Raw genomic sequence first — 25,863 nt, 5'->3', positions numbered from 1 at the left:
AAATGAAAAAGAAAGAAAGCAAAATTTAATTACCAGTTGAAATGATTAAATAAACAAGTGATGAGGGGTGAAGAAACATTGGGGTGACTATGCTGAGCTAGCGGGACACCAAAGATCAGCGACTACAGTTACATTTTTGTTTCCCGAACACGATATGACGTGCATAAAAAAAAAAGCAGAAATTTACCTTCTTTTTCGTTTAAGAACATAAAGTATGCCAAGTGGAGAAAGTAATAATATCACACAAACTATTAGCAACATTGCCCGTGCAGCCACCACTCGTCGACGCCACTCGACCAGCATACCGCCTACCACCTTACCTATTCCTGAACCACCACAACACACAAACGTCACTCGTCGAAATCGTGCTTCGGTCGATGTCTATGGTCATTTATTACCAGAGGATAAACGTAATTCACAGCTAATAGAAGAAATGAAGAATTCGTTGCATATTGAGTTTGAAGGTGGAGCTCATGTTATTGTAAGGCCTAATCGAATTGTACGTGGACAAGTGATATTAAAGGCAATAGAAAGGTTATATGCGACTAAGCTTGTGATAAAGGTAAATCGGTGCTATTTGATCAAGAAGATTGTCTTATGGCTTTGTTAGTTTCGTGCAGAGGAAGTGGCGACAGTGAAAGTAAACGAGTTGACAGGTGATGGGAAATCCAGCGATCGAGTACACAAAGTGATCACTACTTTTTTCCGCACTGAATACAGATTGTGGGGAAATGAAGCGCCGGGTAAAGGATAATGAGAGATGAGGATGAGGCGGATATTAACAGAGTTGTAGCCTATGGACATGCTGGCTGGGATGAAATAGAACCAGGAAATTATGAATTCCCTTTTGCATTAAAGGTAAACGATGGATGATAAACTCTAGTTATTGATTCATGTTGATAGTTCCCTAATGTGAATTATCCTCCATCAATAGAAGAACCAAAAGGATTTCATATAAGATACATTTGGACAGCACAATTGATAGGAGCAGGACTTGAATCAGGAATAAAGAGTAGTGAATATTATACACCTTATAGACCACTCTTAGTCTGTGCAAAAGGTAATAGTTTATCAAAGTATGGCATGTTTACTTATAAAGAATAGATCGTGAGACTGTATACAAGACCACTGTTTATACAAAAGATAAATTAAAGCCAGTAGCCAAAGTAGAAGCTAGATTATTAAAGCAATGTTATTGTCCAGGTAAGATGAGATGGTAATTTATAGTGAAAAAGTGAAATTGATTAGTTACAATAGATGACCCTTTCTTTATGCATCTAAAGATAGTCTTATTACAAACAGATGCTAAAATGACAGATGTCACTTATAGATTTCGAAAGATGCACGAAGGCAAGATGATCCTTGTCAGTGGAACAGCAGTAAGTGACTATATGCGAATTATTGCAGGTGGAAGATGTCCAGTGGATGAATCTGGTTCACATTATGCGACTGATATTGCATTCACAATACCCACTCGACTCGTCTCACCTTCATTCACCACAACACATACACGTGTGCATTATGATTTGCTGTTTAATGTGACTTGTGAAACTAAGGGCTTGTTCAAGACAACGCATGAGATTGAATTTTCTGTACCTGTTATGATTGGCAATCTGAAGCATGAGCAGATGCTCTGTGTGAATGGGTTGACATCGATCGGTCATTATCGTCACAATAAAGATCTACCAATGTTCTTTGATCATAACCTAGAGGAACCACCAGAGTTAGTGACGAATGAGGGTGATCAAGAAGAACAACCACTGACATCAACACCAAGAGAAGAACCACCTAATTATTTTAGTATACCAACCATACCACCTCAATTAGAATTACGTAGACAAAGAGAAGAAACCGTGGTTTATTTAACAAGTTCAGCTAAAGGATGTGATTTACCTGAGGCCACAATGTTTTATAGTTTATTTGATGAAAATTGGTAGAAAAGCGTATTGTGGTCAACCGATGATTTTATATTTTTAATTGACAACAAATCTGTTTCATTTATTTATTTAACCTCCTTTTCCTTTCTTTCTCTCTTTTTTATATATAAACTTGATAATAAACAAATATTTTATATGATTCCAATTACAAAATGGTTAGATGAAGGACAATATGATGATGAAAAGACACTAGAAGAGATTGAATTACCAAGAATGATCAGACTAGATTACTTAAAAAGAGAGTTATTCACAACAAGTATGATTGGAATTTCACTTTATGATGATCCAGTACCAGTCAAAGAAAGAAAGAGACCCAACCTGTTTACAAGATTGTTTTTAAAGTTCTTTTTTAAAAAACAAATAAAATAATTTATTTGATAATCAACACTGGACAATTCACATGGCACTGTACATAGTCACTAAAACTACCCATAAAGAACCTATTTTATAGAGTTAACAAACGCAACTCACCCTGACCTTCTTACCTCTTCCAACCCGATAGATTTCTACTTCCCATAATTAAACAATCCATCGATTTGCTGTTCAAATAATCGATCAGGACAGTACAAGCATGAGATGAATCAGTTTTAAATACGTGTGTTATGACTTGATATCCTGATCGTTCCATGTCCTTTACAATCTCATTCATCGCATTCACTTTTTCTGCTGTCATTTCTTTTTCTATTTCCTTGAATGAATCTGTTGGTGGTAGTTCTATTGGATCTTCTGTTTTCAAAAGTGAGTGATGGTCTATAATGTTAAGAATGTATCTTGCCTTGGTCATCAAGGAATTCACTATCCATCACAAGTACCATAATAGCATGAATCTCATCTTCTGACCTTAAAAAATTTTGTTTAGACCATTCAATCGTCCTTTTGGCTTCATCTGAACATGGATCGATAGCAAAGGCAATTTGACGTGACATAATTGATAAAAGAAATCAAGAAAAAGAAAAAGAAAAAAAAATTAAAAAAATAGCATGATTTTATTCAATAGATGGGTACAAATGATATCATAAAATTCTCCTTTTTCTTTTTGATTTCTTTTGTAAATATTCCTCTAATTCACGTCTACGTTCTGCTTCTTTCTCTTCTTTATTCTATAAAAAATGGTTATATTCTCTCATCGACAGTAACCTCATTTACCTTTTCATCTGTTGCTTCTTGTTTTAATACAAGGTCCTGTTTTGGTTGTTGTACGATCAAGTTCTTTTCGTGATGTGGTATGTTATCTTTTTGTCTTTGATTTGATAATAAACTTAATGTGTCCAAGGAGAGTAGATCGTTCTTTATCCTATCTGTACTTGTGCCCTGTTGAGTACAATAATGATTCGTGAAGCATAAACTTGGTTTCATGAATTCATCAAAAAGAATATCAGGTCCACTTATGAAACTGTCATCGGTTGATACCTGATCCACTAACTCACATTCAAATATCCAGTGAAGCACATTCAGTTTCTTTTCCTCTTTATCCTTTTCACAATGAATTTCCAACTAGTCCTTGATTAATAAGAATCATAAAATACATGTCTGCGTACCACTTGATTGTTATTCACCACATCACACTTGTCCAACGTGTCCATCAACACCTCTCTCAATCGAATGAGCAACTTTATCAGTTCCTCTTCTTCTTCAATTTCAATATTAGGTCCTTTTATTGCACCCGTCTTTATCTTTTCAATATCACCCAATTCAAACCAAACAAGTTTTAAATTTGTGATGAGCATCAAATAATAATTTCTGTCAAACACATATTTAATACAATATTCTTTGTGTAGCAATCTCCACGGAATATCTTTTAGTTGTTCATAATACAATTTATTAATCAACATTGTGTGAAAAAAAAAAAAAAAAAAAAAAAAAAAAAAAAAAAAAAAAAAAAAAAAAAAGGGAAAAAAAAGGGAGTTTTAATTATTTCTTTTTATTGATTTTAAGTGAAAAGTCAATATGAGGAACACCTTGAGTGATTGTGCTCATGCTGAGGATATCGATATCTATCACACACATTAGTAACTCTTTCTCATCATTCATCTCATTACCTTCACAGAAATAAGTAGCACAAGTTTCATAAGTAATGCCTCCACTACTCTCAATCAAAAAGTGATTCTTTCCTTTAGCAGCCCAACGTTCCTTGATATTCTTCGCAGCCACCTTCAATCCTTCTCCAGTGAAATTATCCAACATAATAATATCCGCACCTGCCTCAATTGCTTCATCTGCTTCCTCTTCACTTTGACATTCAACTTCAATCTTTAATGCAAATCCACATACACTACGAGCATTTTCAACTGCCTTGGTAATCGAGCCTGAACTCCAGATGTGGTTATCTTTTAACATCACCATGGCTGAAAGGTCCATACGGTGTGTGTCTAGACCGCCTACGAGTACACCATACTTTTCAACCAATCTGAAACCTGTCTGTCACTGTCAGTTTCTGTATGTCACCCCGTCCATCTCTCCTGGTTCTTACCTGGTGTTGTCTTTCGAGTGGCCGCAATGATCCCTTTGAATCCTTTGGCTTTTTTTAATTCGTACACTTGACGTGCTCTGCATAGCCATGTTAATTTCATATATAGACAGGGTAAACTATTTACCTAAAAGCAATACCACTACAACGACAAATGATATTTAAAGCCGTACGTTCACCCAACAAAATCTTACGAGCACTACCATACACTCTAGCCATCACTTCTTTACCTTCAGGCTTAATATATTCACCTTCTTTATGGCACCATTCCACTCTGTATTGAATTAGCCTTTTTTTTTTTTTCTTTTTTTTTTTTTTCTTTTTACAAATTACCTGCAGTCAAGTTGCTTGAATACTTCATCAAAAAAGGGAACACCAGCAAGCACACCTTCTGCCTTCATATATAAAACAGCTTCTTGTTCTTCTTCTCCTACAACATATCCTCCATAATCAAATGAAGGTACATCTTCTGCAAGGTATTGACTAACCAGTGCTTTGTAATTGGTGGCTAATAAGTCTGAATAATGGGCCATGTTTAAAAAAACAAAAGGAAAAAGAAAAAAAAAGATGTGGGGTATCTGATCTTTTTTTCTCACCTTAGTCACAGCATCTGAAGTGACCATGGCGGAGTATATAAATTGCCACTGAAAAGCACACACATGCTTAAAAAGGAAGGTATTCAGGTCCATCATCTTGTAATAAAACTCATATATTCCAGTATTCTTTCCGTTCACATTCTTTCCCTTCTCCTTTTCTGTGCACTGATAAAATAGATGTTACTTTAACACTTGATAAAATCAAGTGTAAACAACATTTTATCATACTCGTTTCTTGTGTTTATTTTTTAACTTGGCATGAGACAACGTGTTTGCAGAGTAGCACAATGACAGTTCAAAAATATTTTTTTTTCTAAATATTATTATTAAAAAATAAGCCTATTTTCTCTCTCTCTCTCTCTCTTCCTCGCTTCTTCCTTCCTTATTTTATAAAACTTTTTTTTAGTTTCTTTTTTTTTTTTTTTTAATAAAGATGAGTGCAAATGAAGAACAGTTGAAATTCATGATTCAAACCTTACAAGAGGAAGTTAAACACAATCAAGAACTGAATAATGAAGTATAGTTTATTTTTTTAAAAAAAAAAAATTCCCGAAAGACTGTTTTGGTTAAACATAGTATCATAGCTTCGAATGGATATTGATAATCAAACAAGACAACAAAACGCATTAAGCAACGATAATCATTATTTAAGACAAGTAGGAGAAATAAAGTTTTATTGACAACAATTAATTATTTTCGTACACAGAAAATTAATGCGATGCAAATGGATAATTCCAATTACAGTAATATACAGACAAGACTTGAGACTCAAATATACAGTCAAGATCAAGAAATAGCGAAATTAAGAAAAGAAATTCATCAACTATCAAAAGCTAAAAGGGATGCTGAAAAGAAACTAGCTTTAGAGGTATCGGTGTGTTCTGGTTGATTGTATACTTACTGTTTATTTAGCAACAAGAGTTTGAACAGGACAAAGTGAATTGGCAGCAAAGAGAAGCAGACTTATACAACCAAATCAGATCCTTTAGTGTCGCCGAACCTCGTACACCCCGTACACCTCGAAGAAGAAGTGTGACCACCTTGAGTCCCTTTGGTCTGGGCGATATCGAGGAAACAAAAGAGACGACGGCTGAAATCGCACCGACTCTGAATGCACCCAAGCTTGCCTCACCTTCTTATGCAAGGGAGGCCAAGATTGCTCAGAGAACGATCAAGGCTCAAGACAAGTTGATCTCGGATCTCAAGCTCGAGTTGGACAAACAAAAGGGTATCTTGCAAGAACATCAAAACCAAGTACAGAATCAGTCACTCAAGATTGAACATCTGGAGCATGAGATTGCGAATGTCAAGCAACTCAATCGATCCTTGATGGAAGATAATGAAAGCTATCAGATCTTGTTGCATGAAAAGACAATGAACGGTGAATTCATGATGAATCCAATCATGCAGGTAAATGAAACTCGATGGTTTCTCTCTTGACTAATGATGACCAGGTGGAAGATCCTGACATGAAAGAATCAAGCAGTAGTAGTACAACATCCAATGGATTAAATCTAGCAGCTGAATTAAACATGGCTTCGGATTGGAATCAAAAAGATCAAGAGACCACAATACAGAGTAAGGATCAAAGAATGAAAGAGATGATGATGATGCTGACCATTTCCTCACAGAACTAAATGAAGAGATCAAGATACTTCAAGACACCAACCGTGCTCTTCAGCTGTACATGAACAAGATTCTGATGAAAATCATCAACAACAAACAACTGGAAGATGTCCTCAGTATCGATCAACCTAGCAAGGAAGAAAAAACGCCAAAGCCGATTCGAGCCAAGACGACGACCTTTGCTCCTCCCCCCATACCAACCACCAGCCAAAGTGAATCGGTCGCTACCAGTCGTCAACGTCGTCGTACGATTTCCTACTGGGGCTCGAAAACCAACAAGACCACACCCAGCCATCCTGCGGCAGCAGAGGATGAGAAACGAAGACATTCTTCGATTGTCGCACCACACCCTGAACGATCTGTGTCGACCAGTACGTCAGGTACCGGAGGCAGTAGTGGTTGGGCCAAGGCCTTGCGTCGTATGAGTGTCATTGGTTGGACGGCGACCAAGGAAACAGAAGTGGACAGCAGTGAAGAAGAACCAGGCTTGGATCATTCAAGAAAGAGCCATTCATCGTGCTCATCCACACCTTCCATTCGCCGTAGTAATGAACTAGGCACACTTGCAGAAGAATAAATTTTATATAAAACAACCATGTATGATTCTCATCCTGAATCAACAACGCTTGGATAAAAACCAATAAAGGCAAAATGCGTATGTTTAATTTTCTACATTTGGAAATATTGAGTCTGAATATGATTATGTCACTTTCCTCTTTCATGGTGGATTCGTATGCAAAAAAAAAAAAAAAAAAGAGGGTGATACGATTGACAGATTCATGATGTGTTGCACAGACATGATGACTCTTTAGATCGATTGTGTGTGAAGAGCATGATGAAAATAAGTAGAGGCTTGTTCAAGTAGACCAGTGACATTTTTTTTCAACTTTTGAGCCAGTGATACGGATCGAGGCACACTGACACATTTGTGTTGACAAAAGATGGATTCTTTCAAGGGCCCCTACTTGATCGACAGAGAGAGAGAGAGAGAGAGAGGATACAATGAAGAAGATAGGCTTGTGATGACACATGTGAATGGTTCACAGATGATTTCATGACGTCTTTCGAGTCATATGAAAACAAAAATGCCTGATGATGCCTCACTGCTCTTTTTTATACGTCATGGCCCAGACCTTGATTGCCTAGTTACGTACATCAGAAACCAATTACCAAAAAAAGAAATCATCACAATTGCACTACCGACACGATGGATTTGACTAATCAAGACACATGAAAAAAAAAAAAAAAAGATTTGATTTTTTTTTTATTCATATTAAGGATCATAAAGAGTAAAAAGGGTATTTACATTCTTCTTCTTATAGAAAATAGGACCAAACAAAAGAACTTGCCTTGTAAGGAATATATAGAAAACAAAAAGGGGGGTTGCATATTGGCCTTATAAAATCATGAGTGAGAGGGTATATGTTTAAAAGGGAGGAAGAAAGGAAATCAGTAGGGTGGATAGTTCCAAAGATGATTTGAATCTAAGTATTCTCGTTTTGGTTTTCAAAATACTTTGTCATAAAATGAAAAGAAGAACAACATACCATCAAACGTATTTTCATTTTGCAAAAACATGTCAAGGTCAAGTAGCTGTTGTTGTTGTTGTTGTTGGTGTGTGCCGGTATGAACGACAGGCATTCGAATGGCCGGTATGGATGTGACTTGAACAGGAGAAGAAGAATAGACGACGGGAGTGTACGATGGATCTTGAGGAGCATAGTACAGCTGTTCATCGCCAACAGAGGATGTATAGGAATGAACCGAGCGATCTGCGGTTTGTACTGCCGATTGGACTGTGGCACAACTTGAAGAGGCAGAAGACCTACGGGTGTCTGGTTTGGCTCTCTTTTGAACTGTTTCAGACTCTGGTTCTCTTTGTCTCTTTTGGGAAAGGACAGGTGAAAGATCACGTACTTGAGGCTTTAATCCACTACTGCTGCTTGCGTTGACAGGCAGGATGGGTTGTAGTCCTGATTTCTTTTGACGCTGCTTGTCTTTACGACTTTTGGTGAGTTTTGCCTGTCTTTGTAGCTGGGCATGTTCTTTTTGAAGCGCCTTGAGTTCATCTTTATATTCATCTTCTCTTTCTTTTGCTTTGGATACTGTGATTCAAGGAGAGAGAGAGGAGGGTTAGGGAGAAGTAAGGGGAGGAAAAAGAAAAGGAATAGTTACCAAATTCAAGAGACTTTGTAACAATCATATTCTTGCTCGGTCTCTTTACTTCTTGTAGAGTAGGCAAGACATGAGCTAATTCTTGATATTTCGAATTCAAGCCTTCTCTTCTCTGTCTTTCCAGAGCGTTATGAGCCGACCTTTTTTCCATATAAGCCAGTTCTCGATGTTGGCTGATAAAATGAGTAAAGAAGAAGAAACAAAAAGAATTTACCTTTCATCCATTGAATTAGAAAAAGAGATTCCGTTTGGATAAGAAGAAGTTCTTTGACGTGTAGAAGACATATCAGAGCTGATAGAACCAGTCGATTTCTTTCGTTCACTATTCATTTGATTGGAGGAATAAGAAGGAGGTAGGGGAGTAAAGAGGATGAGAATAAGAGAAAAAGAGAATAATTGAAAGGGTATTTATATAAAGTATAATTTAATAGTTTACAGAGAAACATGCACCGATCTACTGTAACGAATAAAGTAATAAAAAGAGCACTTTTGTCCCAAATTTAAAGACAAACAAATCGCTTATTGTATGTAATTTTATCGATCTACAAATCTATTAAATACTCCTCCCCCTCCCCCTCCCCCAATCAAGAAAAACAATAAAAAGTCTCTGTGCACACCTAAAGGATGATATGAACCATTCAGTTCAGGGTTTATTCTATCGCTTATGCATCACAGACATAAACTTTACTTTAATTGTTTACAATCTGTATGAAATCATGTCTATGTGACCTTTCTACCTCCCCCCCCTCTCTCTCTCTCTTTTCTCTCACTTTCTCTCCTTCCACTCATTTCTCTCCCTTTTTTTTTATTATTTTTTTTTTCTCAGTCCTAAATAAAATAGGACTTGTTTTCCATATGCGCAATTACAGTGAGTCTCTTTTTTTTTTGGGGGGGTGACATTCAACGATGAGAAATAAGTGAATCCACGTGTGAAATGTATTCCAGAATGTGGGGACATTTATAAAGTATGAATAATATTTTATTGCTTAATTCATTTTATAAAAAGGATCATCAAACGAAAGAAATGATCAACAACGTACCTCTTTACCTTTCTGTTTGTGTATCAAGCATGATTCACTCGAGTCAAAGAAGGTGAGATGACAGTACGGGTTGATAGTATTCATACAAATTATAGTTCTGAAGCATGCATTTTGCTGCATAAGTTGATAATAAAAATGAATGTTCAAAAAAGGCAATAAAACAAAGGGCTCAGACAATTCTCTCTTGCACTCTCCCTCCCTCAATAAGATCGGTGTATTTGTATCACACACATTTTCATAAAAGTCAAAAAATAAAATAAATTGACGCCTCTTCTCTCCCCCCCCCTCTCTCTCCTCACAAAGTGTAAAAAAGAGGCTCCTCAAAATCTTTCAGAATTCACTTGCCGTCTTATCACAGCTTCTCCTTTCAAGCCACATGTACTTTCCCAATAAAGAAAGTTGCCTTTTTGGCATCTCATTTCAAAACCAAGTTTTTTTTTGATTCAGCACAAAACGTTTGAATGAATCCCAAGTTTAAAAGTATTTTTATTGACTTGGTGTGCTATCACGACCCTACTTTTAATTTAATTCAAAAGGGGGCATTGTCTACTTTTAGTCTTTAAGGTGCATGTCAAGGGTGATCAGATTACAATGTCTCTTTGTATTCACCCATGGTTTCCATCGTCTTTTAGCCTTTCTAGTCCACATTCATCCCCGTTCTCTCGGTCCTTTCGATGTTGATCACCCTGAGCCTCTGCTGCCCGTTTCAGACGGATCTCAATACACGCTCTTTCACTTGTGAAACTTGATCGAAAGGGCTGAATGACTATCCACAGGTTGTCATTCTCAAAAAGGATAAACTCGACTGGCAGGTAGGATCGATCACTCAGTTTTATCTTTTGTATTCTTTATGAAACAAGCCTCTCTTTTTCTATTCATTAAGTGGACTTGTGTCGAATGAACCACAATCAACCAGCATGAGATTGGATAAAAGAAAGGCAGGGTGTTCTTTTATTCGCACTGTGAAATTTGATTTGATGAAACCAATCAAGAGCGAAAGAGAGCAATTTTTTTTTTTTTAAAATTAAATCAAGGGGAAAATGGTGTGTGTGACAAGAGTGTGCTTTGATTTCAATCAAACCTTAAATCGTTTTCCCAATCTTCTCCTTTTTCGGTCATAAAAAAAAGTAAACTATTTCTTTACAAAAGAGTATCACAGCTTGAGTTCAATCGGTCCATCCTGTGCTTCATGATCAGAGCTTGAATCAAATTGATAATATCTGTTGATAAAATACAAGCAAAAAAAAAAAAAAAAAAAATAAAAAAAAGAAAACAAGATTAAGTCTGAGTTTTTATTCATGCGTGTGGATTTTTATTTACATTAATGGTTCATCACTATTGGATAATCTATTCAAATGTAAATAGACATCAGTTCCATAACTAATAAAGAGATTAGTTCAATTCAGATTTTTATCAACCCAATAGGATTACCCTTCCATCGAAATCAACTTTAGATCTCCACCAAAGTATCTTGCATACTATTCACTGGATTAGTACATCATCCGATCTGCCTTCTTTCTTACCAATCGTGAAATCGGTAAACCATAACCAAATCCAGCCATCGGTGCTTTAAAATCACTTTGATTAAATCCTGGTTCTAATTCTTGTGCTTGAGCTGTTGTATACTATCCAAAGAGGTTAAGAAGGGGCAAGGATAAGAAGGATGATTACCATATAAGTCCAAACGAGTGGAATACCCGAACGAGGAATACCACCGCCTTCATCTGATATCTTGATCGTGATATCTTCCTTTCCGTGTGCAATCACCAGTTTGATCGGTGGATATTCATCTTCATAATCAGGCCCATACCGTTCTACGACCGCACGAAGGGAATTCTTCAAGAGTTCAAAGATCATGTGACTCAGATGAGAAGGGACATACATGAATTCGATATCTCCCGGACAAAACATGTGTACTTCGGGTGCCTTGAATAACCCATAATGATCTTCACATATAAATTTAGCATTATCGATCGCGTCCTGCGCAACCTCTCGTATGTTTGTCTTTGTACAAATCACGCCCACATAATTCTTGGTGCTCGGTCCACGATAGAGAGCGACATGTTGACCAATCAACATTCGAATGCCGATACGTGACATGTAGAATCGATCCAGGAATTGTTGTACTTCGGTATCAATCAAGGGTGAATTGAGGTATTCTTTATATTCCAAGATGCCTTGAGCTACTGTTGTCACCACTGGATCATGTCTTCTCTTGACTCTTTCTATTGTCTTTACAAATTGATCGGTGTATTCAATGATCTCTGGTGAACATTCTACGTCATCTAGACTTGTATAATATCTAAAACATCAGTACTTGACTTGTCCCTTTTCTCATTTACCTATGCCCAATCGAACCAGAACGATGTAGACTGGATTGTGATTTGATGATATTTGCCAGTGATGGATTAGGAATACTCGGTGGTAATTCTTCTACTTTGGAATATAACCTTTCCTTGATCGTGTTGGGTATCTGTGGTGTTTGTAATTCGATCAAGTCTTGAAATGATTGAGCATACCAATCTTTGACTTTTATGATAGAAGGCATCTTGCTTAAATTATTGGGTAATTCATCCAACTCTTTCACTCGATGAGCTAATCTTATCGGTAATTCCTCTATGCTTCATCCGTTACCATCCACACATACACACACATTTTCGCTCTCTCTCTCTCTCTCTCTCTCTCTCTTTTTACCATGTAAAAATTGGGATGCTTTAAATAAGGTTGCCTTGGATGGTCTTTGACCTAGTCTTTCACTGTCAACTCCTTTTTTCTTTTATTTTGATTTCTCTTACCAAACATCACCATCTGTCTTAAAGAGACACCTGTCTGAGGAAATTTAGCAAAATACTTTATTTTATCATACAGTTGTGGTGAGAGTTGAAACATGTTGACTGTGGGAAAAAAAAAAAAAAAGAAAGAGAGAAAGAGAAGGGAGGAATTAAATATTATGTCATGTATTAAAATATGTGAGTGAATTCAAATAAACTTCACATGTGATTTTTTTTTTTTGTCTTAAATTTTTTACCCCACATTGCCGTTGGAACCCGATTGTTACACTTTGTGAAAAAAAGACATCAAGCTTTCGATTGAATTCATCTTCTCCCTTTTTGAATGTTAAAAGGCATTCATTTTGAACTTGTACCTGAAACAAAAGACATAGCCTACTTTCACACTGGCATCTAACGGATATTGAAAAAGAGAGGGTGATATCATGTGACTCATTCCGCATTGACTTGATTTAAAAAAAAAAAAAAAAAAAAAAAAACAGATGATGTGGATGACTGTTCTTTATCTTTTAATCAATACAACAGATCCCAGTTTTAATTTATAGAATAGAATCATGCAATTTTAAAAAATAAAAAAAAAAATGGGTTACTTGGTTACACGGGCTATACCTTTGTCCGGGTAGATGAATTGATAATATACATTGTTAATTGAAGCCAGTGATTCAATCGATTAAGCAGGTTTTCTACCCAAAGTAGATGCAAAGTCCCACTCCACTTCTGGTTTCTTTTGACATTCTTCAACAAATCGATCCAAGAAAGCATCGTATTCTTCATCTTTCACCTTGACATGTTCTTTTAAAAACGGTTGACAATTCTTGAATACATGTTTCACGTCCCACAAAAATTCACGATTGAGACGATCCGAACGACCTTTTTTTAATGATTTAATCTATAGACCATTCACCTTATTTTTTATATACCTGGATAGGTTGGTAACTTTTGATAGTAAATCACATCAAATCCAGCTTCTTTCATCAACCCTTTCATTTTATCAATAATACAAGGCTCTTGTTCACGTTCAATCAATCTCTCTGTAACTATAAACTGGTTAACATCGTCCCATCTCATCTCATTCAAAAACCCATACAAACTTGGCCTGCCCACTGAACAAATGAATTTCCTTTGAGCTAGAATAAACAAGCGTTATTTTTCTCTCTTTTTTTTTTTTTCACACATCTTTACCAGCATGCTTGCTTCTCTTGAATGATATAATCCACCTGGTTTTAGTATCCTCTTGACTTCTTTCATCACCGGAATCCACTGATCTTTCTTGAGTGCTAATATAAATAAACTAAAATTCACAAAATCAAATGTGTCATCTTCAAATGGTAGTGGCTCTAGCACATTCGCTATTTGAAATGTCACATTGGCTGGTCTAATATTATTCGGAAATACATCGCTCATGTCTATTCCAGTAAATTCACTATTTGGATACTCTGTAGCCATATCCTATGTCATCCAACTTAGTCTCTCTTTTTTTTTTTTTTTTTTTTTTAAATCAGTCTACCATAATCCATGTGCCTGGTCCACAACCCAAGTCCAAAATCTTGATTCCTTTTTCCATGTCAACCTGTTTATGGACTTCCTTTGGTATATTTCTATTATCAATCAGTACGCCTTTCTCATCCATTGTCTTCATTCTCTTTACCCTCCAAACAAGGTTTTCAAAGCAAAGTGTTGCTAAAAAAAGTAAGCATGTGACACAACAGAGGATTGACAGTGCATGGCTACTTACTCCGACAAGTCTATCCAGTTCTTCATCATCATTTGGTAACCAGTACACTGAGGATGCTTCACCATGATACGTTCTACCATCGACCACAACACTATCTGAAGATGCAAGGGGTGATCTTGTCAGCGTTGAACTATTCGAAACTGTTTCTTCTCGTTGTTTTTTATTTTGATTCAATAAAGATCTTCTTCTCTTCTTTTCATGTTGTGAAAAACTGGATCCCATTTTCTTCTTTTTTTTTTTTTAAAAAAAAAAAGAGGGTGAAAAAAAGAAAAAAGAAATTTAAAAAAAAAAAAATGAATTCTCATTAATACACACGCTCTTTGATTTTTTTTATTGTACAACTTGTCATCTTTTTCAAGTTGCTTAGCGACAGTGGGGGCAGGATTGAATGTCAAGTACTTGTCTACTTTTAGTGGATAAATCACTTGAAGACTAAAATTCAAACTAAAAGCTCAAGTCTACTTTTTGACGGATAAAGAGTCCATGGTTGGATTAGAATGGCATCTATTAAAAGCATGCCTTTTTAATTACTTGTGCTTCCCTTTAATGAACCTTGTTGTCATAAGACAGCAAATATTCATACAACTTCTTCTTTTTTCAATCCTAACACATCTATAACCTCCCCTCATTCACAACAGATGAGTATCAACGAGCCATCCTATCTCAATCAGCCTTTCAGATAAACAAAAGAACCTGATCGGGATCACTACCAAGATTTGAAATCCTAATCCTTCTTTTGATTTCATCTTCTTCGTTTCATTAACAACACTACCCATTTTACCTACACCCCCAGTTTTCTATTCCTTCTCCTATTTGATTGAGTTCATAATCAAAATGGGACTAGTACAACAATAGTTTATTGATAAATATTTCACCGCAACTCCACATGAACCAACCCTAAACCAAGACATCACTATCCATAGCAATCCAGCACATGTTCTCTTCCACAAGAGACTCTAGCTCTCTTTTTTTCATTTGAATACAGAAAACCTCATAGAATGTTTAAACAAACGCTCGGGTCTATCTGACTGAATCTGTGAATTTAAATCTAGATTGTTGTATCTGTATGTCAAATAGTTTCCATTGTAGTTCTGGGTCAAAATGAATTCCAAGTCGTGGTTTCTATTCCACTTCTTGCTTTTCATTGTTCATAAAATCCCCACACTCTGCCATGATCCTAGAAAGCCTTTTGGAAAGTTAATCCCTTCCTCCTCTTTTGCGTGTGAACTCGGCTTATAAAAAAAATTAAAAATTTGTATTCAAAGTTTAAAATAAAAAAAAAATGGCTTGGTTGTACTCTGATGAACCTAGCATTCCTTTTTTTTTTTTTTTTTTTTTTGTAAAGCACAATAAAGTTTAAAACGACATCAATTATGAAAACAGTTGAAGAATTTCGCATTTCAAAAGATGAGTTACACAATATACATCAATTCCCACAACGAATATTTCATTCTATTTTTACATTCAGTAAAGTAAAATAAGCTTCATTAGCTTTTTAACCAAACGAATAAAGCAAGAGCATCATCATCTCTGTATCAATCAACCTATCTTTATAGCATCAAACAGTCCTGTACTCGAATTCTGAGATCCTTTTAAACTGAGGGCACCCGAAGGTTTCCTTTGGTTCCAATCCCTTGAATTGACGGATTCATAAAGCCGCGAGCTTTGTCCAGTGTTTTTTTTTTTGCAGTGTGAGCTACACATGTTCAAGCCAGTGTAAAGAATAGATGAACACCATACCTTATCTACCTTCACACCCATCCTCTTTTTTATTCACTGTGTACTTGAAGACCTTTACTCTTTTTCAGTACATCTCATCATTTGCTCATCTTCTGTCTTCTCTTTAAAGTACTACTCTTTGGCTCGTTACAAGCTGATACTCTTCCTATACTCATCATTCGACCAGCCACTTTTTAATAATGCTTTTAATAAAGGATTTGTTACCCATCACTTTAGCTTGTTGTAGTACATGTTCAAAGAACATGCATAAATTATCAATTTTAAATAACAGCTGTGTTTAACCTTTTTATTATTATTATTATTATTATTATTACTACTCTCTCATACAGACAACTTGTCGACAAACTATCTTCTTTTTCCTACAGCTTCCTGTCTGCTCTCTCTCTCTCTCTCTCTCTCTTCAAAAATTACTGAAGCTTCAATTCAAAGCAGCAGGGCTGCTTGATATTTCTGAACTTTACAAAGACTTGCCATTTTACTACTCCGATCCAAACTCGGTAAAAAAGGGCCCTTCTGTTCATATGCAGTCTAATGCAATCTGTCCTACCTTTTATCCAGCCTAGTTGAACAACCCCAAGCAACTGAGCATGTTACAAAACCTTGTTACAACAAATTCACTGGATTCATTGATCTACAGATTTATATTTTCTCTTGTTGAGGATCATATACAGCACGCATCCTTCTTTCAGGTTTGGTCGTTGCCATTTGATGGTGGCTAGATGTGCTCTATTCATCCTTGTCTATTGTGTTCTTGTGGCAAGAAAAGAACAATTTATACTTTGGGAATCAAGATTCTCCTTTGCAAACAAAGCTCGTAATCGAACACTCCATTCACTGTACAAAAGGTTGGATCCCCGTCAGTACTTGTCTATTTGCTTTTCAAAGTTTCACAGACACGGACGGCTTGAAGAGAAAGAGTCCAGGAGTGGAAAAGATCAGCAAGCGATCCATTTCTTCAGAGAGACTTTTATTATGATACAAGTGGGCAATAGACACTTTGCATAGCATCCATCTTCAGGAAACAGAGTCTCTTTTCTAGTGGGCCCTTTTCTAGTGGATGTAACAATAGGTTCATCTTTTTTTCTATATTAGTACACTTTTGTTCTTGGAGAAAGGTTGCTTCCTAACAAAACAATTTACACCTTGTGTTTTATTTTTCTCATGCAAAGGTGAGCGTAATGAAAATACACATCAAACCCGTGCCGTTTGAACAAGCTCTTCCCTTCTCTCTTTACTTTTTTTTTTCTAATGCAAAGATTCATTGCGATAAGTAATGTTGAGTAGAATGGGGAAGTTCGGATAGGATTAAGAGGGATGTGATGACAAAGAAACAATTTCAAGAGTAATTATTATCAGAGTTTTTTAAGTTTTGATTTATATCTTGTAAGATTGTCATTAACATATTTCTTTGAACGTATTATTCCATGCCCTCGTAAAAGAAGGCATTGTTACACTAGTGTAGTTTCAGGTCCTAGGATAATCCCAAGCTATACTAAGAAGACTTTAGACTAGTCGTGTGCTGTTGGGATACAACCCTAGTCATCAGGCTTTACTAGACCTCTAGTGAGTTTCTTCAGACTTTCACCATCGTCTTGATGAGCACTATGGCCTAGTCGAGAAAGACAGCGTAGAAGAGCATCAAAAGCTTTGCGGCTTTCTTCTTAAAGCTTTGAGTGTGTTTGTCCAAATAATTTACATGTGTACCAGCTCATAAAAGAGAATTTATGTATCTTTGGTATTTCTTGATTATGTCGTCCAAATTCTAGTTCTTGTCTTTCATCATTTAACAAAACTTGTATAGAGTCCCTCTTCCTTTCTCTATATAACTGCAAATTAATTGTTTTAAAAGTTCTGTCCAAGAGGCTAATTAATAGCCATGTGTAGAAAGGAATGGTTAACATATACAGACTCCCTTGACAAAAAAGAAACCTCTCAAGAAAAAGAACCTTTGATTTAAAACATGATTTAGGTTTTCAGATGAAGCTGTTCCCTAAAATAACTGACGCCGGCTCGTTGGAAAACATCTGCTTACAATCCCTGAAGTTTCTGTATCCAATTAATCTAGAGTACAGAGCAAGTAACAAGAGCATGCGTCTTAAATAAAGATAAAGCCGAACAGCAAGTATTTGATGTCAATTAGATTTTTCAAACTTAAAAATCAATATGGATTCATTCCTTACAACTAAGTGATACACAAGTATCGACTCGTAGCCAATTGAACTTTTTAACTCCTTTTTGTGTTCAGCATCAGTCTCACATACTTCCTAAAGAAGTTGCTGAAAAATTATGTCTGTGGAATGGAATAGGTTTCGTGAATGGAAAAGAAAGGGGGGGGGGTTTGTATCAAAAGAAAGCAGAATGGGATAATAGATAAAAGAAAAAATGTATCGATATTCATTGAATTTTGCATTGAAAAATCTCGAGTTGTCTTTGAGCTCCGTGCAATGTTATTTTCTTTTATTTAAACCAAATTTAACTTTAAATAACAGGAAGTCTTGGATAGCAGTGACTATATAACAGTAAAAAGTCAACGCTATTTAGCTCAATATGTTCTATTGTACACACCATCCTTCTACTTCTTCCTTCCCCTCCCGGGCATCATTAGTTGTACACGGAAACGGTGCACCTGTTTTGCTTAGCACTTTTAATATAAATGTAAAGTGTGTTTGGTATGCTTGGAAGTGATTATTTAAATGATTATATTTTTCTATCAAGAAAAATAGAATGAGAGCACTCTAATGGCCATTAAAAGTTATTTAAACAGACATAGTTAAGCCTAAGAGGCAAAACTTGTGTTCCTGAAAACTGGTTATTTGTGTCCGTACCCTGAATACAGTACTTTTCGGGATTTAAATCTACAGAAATCTATTTCTATGAAACAAAAAAAGCCACTTTTCTTTACCTTCTTTTTTTTTTTTCAAAAAAAAAAAACTCATGACAGACATTCCTTCAGGAAAAATAGTTTTGTTGAGAAACTTACATAAATGTCGTAAAGGTGATTCAGTTAGAATAACAGGAATGTAAAGTACTTTATAGATTTAGCGTTTCTTTTCTTTTTTCTTTTCCCCTTTTGGCATATCTGTAATTATTCTTTAGATGGAAGGAAGGAAATAGAAATATTGGGATTATAAGCCATGATGGAATTGACGTAGAGATAAGTACAGATGAACAAACAGTAATTCCCTTAAATGGCGATTTAGTACAATGTATAGGTGAGATGACTGAAGAAGTAAGTTCTTTTGTATATGTGGATGTATGTATTTATACGTGGCTAAATAATAATAATAAAATGTAGCCCACATTTGGCGTTTTACGTATTCATGCCAGAATATTACGAGTTGTAAATACAATAGATATGGAGCTGTATGAAAATGTGGCTGAACTTGTAAATAAAACATTAAACCCATAAATCATTCAAGAAAATCTTGTGTACATGAGGGGTCTGAGTTTTGATTGAGATTGAAATGACGAATAAAGTACAAAAAGATGAAAAAGTTTCTTTTTTGTTTCTTTTTTTATTTTTATTTTTAAAGTACGCAATGGGGAAAGGAAAGAGAGCTCATACGATTAGTATACCCAGTATTAATCTGACAACTCCCAAGTCCTCCTCGGACCATTCCTATGCTCCCAGCTTTATTAACTCTGTACTTTCAAAGTCGGAAACAACAACTTCCACAACTCAAGTAGAGCGATGGCAACTTCCTCGTAAGCCAAAGATGAAGTACGATGACTTGGAACATAAAATGGAAGCCGCTCCTCTTTATGTTCTTGTTTGTACATATCTCAATTACTTTGTCTTGATTCTCTTTGGTCATTTAAGAGATATCCTTGGTAAAATGTTTAAACCTGCAGACTATAGTCACTTGAGAATGAATCAAGTAAGAAAATGCTTAATTTCCCATTTGATATATAAACTTATCACGTCTTTACTCTAGGGTTATGCTCCTCTTGTTTCTGACTTTGATTCCTTTTATACAAGACGTCTTTATATTAGAATTCGGTAAAATGATAACGCCAGTTAAAATATTATAAATACGCTGACATACAAAAAAAAAAAAAAAAGTGATTGCTTCAATCGACCTATTACGGGCGTTGCTTCTAGAACTGTCAAATTACTCGATCGTGTCTCTGCGGATTTCAACAGAACATTTAGGTTAACCGGTACATCCACAGAGGCTCTTAACTTTGCGTCATACAACTATCTTGGATTTTCCGATAACTCTGGACCATGTGCTGATGCTGTAGAACAGGCCACAAGGGATCTTGGTATCACAGCTGCAAGCCCTAGAACAGAGGCCGGTACAAATAAGCATGCTTTAGAATTAGAACAGATGGTAGCTCGCTTTGTTGGAAAAGAGGATGCAATGTGTGTCAGTATGGGTTTCGCTACCAATTCGACTACAATTCCTGCCCTTGTCGGTAAAGGATGTCTTGTTATCTCTGACGAATTAAATCATTCCTCCATCGTTTTCGGTGTCCGTCTCTCGGGTGCCTCAGTTCGTGTGTTTAAACATAACAACATGGATGATTTACGTGAATTGCTTCGTGAGGTTATTTCTCAAGGTCAACCTCGCACTCATCGTCCTTGGAGAAAAATTTTAGTTATCGTTGAAGGTCTTTATTCTATGGAAGGTACAATTGTAAACCTTCCTGAACTTGTTGAGTTGAAAAAAGAATTCAAGGTAAAGAGATATGCATACAATACATTTTAGATCTTTTATCTGACATTCATTTACAGTTTTATTTATATGTTGACGAAGCCCACTCAATTGGTGCACTTGGTGAAAATGGTGGAGGTGTTTGTGATTTCTATGGTATCGATCCAGCAGAGGTTGATATTTTAATGGGGACTTTTACTAAATCTTTTGGTGCCGCTGGTGGTTATATTGCTGGTGATAAAACTATTATTGACCATTTGCGCTTGCGTAACCATGCTTACAATTACGCTGAGCCTGTCTCCGTTGCCGTCACCCAACAAGTCATTACTTCCATGAAGATTATTTGGTAAAAAAAAAAAAAGCATTACATAACGATTTTTTTCTAATACTTCTTTTATTAGCGGTGAAGATGGTACTGACACTGGACGCAAAAAGATTAAGCAATTAGCAGAAAATTCACTTTACTTTATTGAACGATTGAGAGAATTGGGCTTCATTGTTTACGGAGATCAAGGTAGCCCCGTGATTCCTTTACTCTTATTTAATCCTGCCAAGATTCCTGCCTTCTCTCGTGAATTACTAAAACATGGAATTGCTACTGTCGTTGTCGGCTATCCAGCTACACCCATTATTACTTCTCGTGCTCGTTTCTGTCTATCCTCTGCTCATACTAGAGAAGACCTTGATAGAGCCTTGGAAGTGATTAGTGAAGTTGGTGATACTTTACTTCTTAAAGTTAGTAATGAAACTCAAAAATGAACCGTTGTACCTTAAATATTTTACCCTATATCATTACATATTCTTCTTTTAATAATCTTGTACAGTGTTTCAATTTTAATTAGGTTGCACACAATGCAATAATAAAAAAGAAATAATTTTTTATACACACATTACGAATTCATTATGGTCATCTTTCAAAATGAATAAGCATACACTTTCCACAATCATTTGGCACATCCAAACAAAAAAAAAATAGTACAGATAATCGTAAAGGTAGTTTTGCACACTTTCCAAATTTGTAATGGCATACATAAGAAATAAAAATCGGCATAGATTGATGAAACACATTTGGCGTATTTTCAGTTTTTCTTTTTGATAGAATTAGTTTATGAAGACGGAAAGGGCAACGTTATCGACAAGTCAAGTCGTTTTGTAATTGAAATGGACGACGACAAAGAAAATTACCCCCTTGATCCTATAACCGATTACGATGCATATACTGCTGTAATGCCCCCTGAAAAGAGCAAAGACAGACACAGGCAAGTATGGGCAAAATTCACTTCCAAAGGCAGCAAACGAAACAAGAGAAAGGAAGTACGCTAAATATGGCAACGATGAAAAAGTTTTTTTTTTTTTTTTTTTTTTTTTTTTTTTTTTTTTTTTTTTTTTTTATAAAATGCTCTTTTTAAACTTGCTGGCGTAGAATAAGTGTCAAAATATCCATCCCTCTTTCCAGTTTCATAACATTCTTTCCAACGATTGCCTGAATTGAAGAGCATAGTCCATATCGGTTTTTGGGACATCTGCTTCAGGTAAAATGTCATCAGTACTGTTGTTGGTCTCGGTTTCATTGATTAGCTGAAATATTGCCTCAGGTAATTCCGGAGGCACTGACATCGGTGAAACACATGGGGAGTCTTTCTTGAAGTACTTTCGCTTACAGGTACTCGTGTACAAAAACCTATCGTCTGCATAGGCTAACGCACGTTTCTTGAGGAGACTGTCTGGCATAGCTTTTACCACGTTTATTACTTTTTGGAATTGTAAGTTTGTCTGATTACAAACGTCTAGTAATGCTAATACGACAGTTTTTTCTGCGATTTCCTTCTCCATCTGTTTCTTAGCGATTTTGTACAATGTTTGTACTGTTGTGTCATCTTTATGTTCCATTGGTATCAATGATGATTTCTGATTACAAAAAAAAAAAACTCCAATGGCTAACAATGGATGAAGTGGAGCTCGCTTACTGTCCTCTGCGATCGTACCGCGATCAATGATAAAGCAACTTTCGGCCCAATACTTACATGTGAGCTGCTTTACAAAGGAATACTGCGTTGTTTCGAAGTCTGATGTAATATAATTACAGGTTTTTCCAACACCAAATATCAGAACCACTGGCTTGATTTTAAACTCTTTTTTTACATTTGATGAGTAAATAAGCAGACGGTCAATAAAATTTTGATTGATATTGAATTGAATTTCAACAAGCACAGGTGGTAAACTAGCAGATACTATTGATGGTGCATACAGAATATCTGACTTAGAACCATCTGGCCATTCTGTAGGTCGAGCAATGTAGGGAGAGAGAGCCTCAGGTCCTACTTGAGCTTAATTAAAGAAACATTCTTTCCATCTTTTTCCCAACAGAAGGATGTACTTACCAATTAGCGTTGTTACTATAATATCAATAATTGTTTGGTTTCGTAGTATTAATTTAGACATTAAATCACTGCCTGGTAGGTGTTCTGGACGCAATTTAAATAACAAGAGGTCTGGATCTAAAGACAAAAAAGAAGTCAGTCATTAAAACCAAAAAAAAAGGAACAGTACCAATAGATTGTTGAGATTGCTGTGCTATCTTGGAACAAAAGTATATCAGAGCACCTGTCACCGGTGCCAAAAGAAACTGGGTAGGCAACGGTACCCAATTTTCTCTCTTTTTTTTTTGTTTTTGAGACAATTGGTACTTTATTGTTATAATATTACTGCTTTCGGTATTTATTACTGTTGTTCTACAGCCGCACGTAGTGATTGAATTGAATATAACAACAATTTCACCAATTCCTCCTGAGTATATTATTGTAGTATATCCGTCAAAAATAATCTCTTCATCAAGATTAAGCCAACAGATTCTTAACGAGTCGCAATAGCATAAACATAGTATTTAGGTATTGATCAGTTAAATATATAATAGATTATATATAAATTTAAATGAACGTGAACACAAAGGGATCGAACAATAAGTATTTGTTTGTTAGATAAGCTTCCCAAGAAAGAGTTTAAAAATTATAACTCGGAACAAAGACGTCCTCCTCTCTTCAAACAATGCTAAAATAAAAGTACATCCGCTGCAGGAGTCGATGACGTTGACAATCACGTGATCAGACGCATTTATCATTTTATGTAGTGTGAATATTTTAATTGGCTAAGAATCCGTTCATTTTTTTTGGGCACCTACTGATTAGAAAAAAATTTCTCTTGCCCAGACTAAAAATTCTAATAATACTAGTGTAATTGTAGATTCTTGCACGGGGTTTTATCCTCTCGTTCGATCACTGTCACCTTATCACAGTATGGCTGCTCTTTAAGTAATTTAAAAGCTTCTATTAGCCAATACCGTCTCTAATAAGTTGAATCAAAATGACTTATTTTTTTTCATTTTAAATTCTAAACAACTTTTATACTTTTATTTCGAAACTATGGCATATACTTTTTTTTTACGAAGATGGGCAGGAGAATGTTTACAATGATCCAGTTTTTCACCCTATGGAGGATGTTCTAACGCACATCACAGGCCCTAACGTTGTACAGAGCTCATATTTAGAAGCTCGCGAATCTTTTGAAGAAGAAAAAGTTAAGAAAAGCGATGATGTAGAGCCAAAAGCCGCCATGAAATCAAAACTGAAGCAGAATATGTATAATGATCATAGTGATAATACAAGAGAGGTAATTGTAGATCAAATGTTAGAAAGTGCTGAAGAAAGAGGAAGGATAGTTTGATTTGCAAAAAAGCTCGTGTTGAACCTCGCACTGCCCGAAGATGGTGGAAAGTTATCAGGAAACAAATGAAATGTCATACAAACTTTCAAAAAATAATGTTGGCCGCCCAAGTTCTTTCACAACTGAACACGAGTCATATATTCGAGAACTACTTGATAAGGATCCTCAGTTTTTTTCTGAAAATATTATTGGTGAGCTATCTAGAGTTTGTGGGCTTTTCTATTTCCAAAACACAACTTATTCATCACTTGAAGAACAATGTGCTTGTGACGATTAAGAAAATTACATTTGAGCCCGAAGCTAGAAACTCTGCTGATAACTTAGAGACGAGATATGAATGGTTTATGAGATGGAAAGACTCTGATGTAAACTTTACAAATGACTATATCTTTATCGACGAAGCTGGATTTCATATAAATTTGAGAAATAATTGCAAAGCAGATACTGGAACACCTGTCATAGTGAAGATAACTAAAACAAAGACCCCGTCTTATACGATCATTGGAGCTATACATGCATCTAGCATCATTCATGTAGCGATAAAGAAACCACCACCAAAAAAAAGAGAAGCTTCAAAGTAACAAGGCATCTACAAGCAAGAAAAGAAAAGTAGCAAAGGGCAAAAAACATATTATAGATGAGTTTATTATAGAAGAACCAGCCACAGAGTATGTTGATGATAATAATGAGAGCAATGCGCAAGATAGTTCAGAATCGATATCAAAAGGTACAACAACTGCGCACTTTATCAAACTCATAAATGTCCTGCTTGATATCATGGATCTTAATAAAGATCTAAAAGGGAATTATTTGGTGATGAATAACTGTATTATACATAAATCAAAACCGATGATGAAGAAAATCGAAAGTTATGGCTATAAGCTAATCTATCTGTCTCCGTATTCGCCTGAATTAAACCCAATTGAACAGTTTTGGGCAATCTTAAAAGGAAAATTGAAACGCCACAAACTGTTGACTGAAGAAAAAATGTCTGATAGAATTGCTGAGACATGTAATACCATACCTTCTGAAATTCTATATAACTTTGCCAGTCATTCTGAACGACAAAGCATTCAATGTTATAATAAAACTCCATTTTAATCGTTTTGAAGTCAAAAAATAAATATCATTTTTAGGTCAAGTTGATTTAACTTATTGTGACATTTGTCTTACTTCAAAAGGACAAAATTTCTAGACATAAGGAGGCAATCTTTTTTGTTTAAATGTTATATTTTATTAAAGGTCCAATTGAGCGCTAAAAAAATAAAACAAATAAGTGTCCGCCCGGACCAGATCAATCCGTTTGGAGGTTTGATGTTTAGAAAAAAAAAACCCTTCGGGTTCAAGGGTAAAAAATGATAAAGGAAAGTAGGGTGCATA

The 25,863-nt window shown here is 35.7% G+C and overlaps 8 protein-coding genes across 8 annotated transcripts; 4 read left to right on the top strand and 4 right to left on the bottom strand.

The window, feature by feature from the left end:
• Window positions 1–753: 753 nt before the first annotated feature.
• On the top strand, window positions 754–1,937 carry RO3G_09779 (uncharacterized protein; the record flags this gene model as incomplete). Its single annotated transcript, XM_067664364.1, has 4 exons — window positions 754–858; window positions 904–1,060; window positions 1,105–1,203; window positions 1,288–1,937. 4 exons carry the CDS (start codon window positions 754–756, stop codon window positions 1,935–1,937), a joined length of 1,011 nt encoding a protein of 336 aa, XP_067520465.1.
• Window positions 1,938–2,950: 1,013 nt separating this feature from the next.
• RO3G_09778 (uncharacterized protein) lies at window positions 2,951–4,937 on the bottom strand (the record flags this gene model as incomplete). The annotated part of the gene is made up of 7 exons (XM_067664363.1): window positions 2,951–3,037; window positions 3,084–3,410; window positions 3,476–3,732; window positions 3,977–4,351; window positions 4,408–4,484; window positions 4,532–4,678; window positions 4,738–4,937. The coding sequence occupies 7 exons, from the start codon at window positions 4,935–4,937 to the stop codon at window positions 2,951–2,953; spliced, it is 1,470 nt and encodes a 489-aa protein (XP_067520464.1).
• Window positions 4,938–5,433: 496 nt separating this feature from the next.
• RO3G_09777 (uncharacterized protein) lies at window positions 5,434–7,203 on the top strand (the record flags this gene model as incomplete). Its single annotated transcript, XM_067664362.1, has 5 exons — window positions 5,434–5,517; window positions 5,707–5,868; window positions 5,913–6,410; window positions 6,455–6,578; window positions 6,632–7,203. 5 exons carry the CDS (start codon window positions 5,434–5,436, stop codon window positions 7,201–7,203), a joined length of 1,440 nt encoding a protein of 479 aa, XP_067520463.1.
• Window positions 7,204–8,132: 929 nt separating this feature from the next.
• RO3G_09776 (uncharacterized protein) lies at window positions 8,133–9,086 on the bottom strand (the record flags this gene model as incomplete). The annotated part of the gene is made up of 3 exons (XM_067664361.1): window positions 8,133–8,731; window positions 8,802–8,974; window positions 9,016–9,086. The coding sequence occupies 3 exons, from the start codon at window positions 9,084–9,086 to the stop codon at window positions 8,133–8,135; spliced, it is 843 nt and encodes a 280-aa protein (XP_067520462.1).
• Window positions 9,087–11,331: 2,245 nt separating this feature from the next.
• RO3G_09775 (uncharacterized protein) lies at window positions 11,332–12,389 on the bottom strand (the record flags this gene model as incomplete). The annotated part of the gene is made up of 3 exons (XM_067664360.1): window positions 11,332–11,466; window positions 11,513–12,143; window positions 12,184–12,389. The coding sequence occupies 3 exons, from the start codon at window positions 12,387–12,389 to the stop codon at window positions 11,332–11,334; spliced, it is 972 nt and encodes a 323-aa protein (XP_067520461.1).
• Window positions 12,390–13,300: 911 nt separating this feature from the next.
• On the bottom strand, window positions 13,301–14,850 carry RO3G_09774 (uncharacterized protein; the record flags this gene model as incomplete). Its single annotated transcript, XM_067664359.1, has 9 exons — window positions 13,301–13,500; window positions 13,551–13,667; window positions 13,718–13,757; window positions 13,813–14,079; window positions 14,138–14,228; window positions 14,279–14,310; window positions 14,366–14,495; window positions 14,705–14,797; window positions 14,828–14,850. 9 exons carry the CDS (start codon window positions 14,848–14,850, stop codon window positions 13,301–13,303), a joined length of 993 nt encoding a protein of 330 aa, XP_067520460.1.
• Window positions 14,851–19,322: 4,472 nt separating this feature from the next.
• RO3G_09773 (uncharacterized protein) lies at window positions 19,323–21,522 on the top strand (the record flags this gene model as incomplete). Its single annotated transcript, XM_067664358.1, has 7 exons — window positions 19,323–19,334; window positions 19,401–19,490; window positions 19,639–19,983; window positions 20,041–20,105; window positions 20,259–20,787; window positions 20,844–21,109; window positions 21,165–21,522. The coding sequence occupies 7 exons, from the start codon at window positions 19,323–19,325 to the stop codon at window positions 21,520–21,522; spliced, it is 1,665 nt and encodes a 554-aa protein (XP_067520459.1).
• Window positions 21,523–24,553: 3,031 nt separating this feature from the next.
• On the top strand, window positions 24,554–25,584 carry RO3G_09772 (uncharacterized protein; the record flags this gene model as incomplete). Its single annotated transcript, XM_067664357.1, has 4 exons — window positions 24,554–24,674; window positions 24,808–24,944; window positions 25,126–25,210; window positions 25,277–25,584. The coding sequence occupies 4 exons, from the start codon at window positions 24,554–24,556 to the stop codon at window positions 25,582–25,584; spliced, it is 651 nt and encodes a 216-aa protein (XP_067520458.1).
• Between the last annotated feature and the right edge of the window lie 279 nt (window positions 25,585–25,863).

Source organism: Rhizopus delemar, genomic scaffold (genome assembly GCF_000149305.1).
Source record: "Rhizopus delemar RA 99-880 supercont3.7 genomic scaffold, whole genome shotgun sequence".
NCBI classification, from domain to species: Eukaryota; Fungi; Mucoromycota; class Mucoromycetes; order Mucorales; family Rhizopodaceae; genus Rhizopus; species Rhizopus delemar.
Note: the sequence above shows the minus strand (reverse complement) of the source record. Positions and strands in the feature narration are given on the sequence as shown.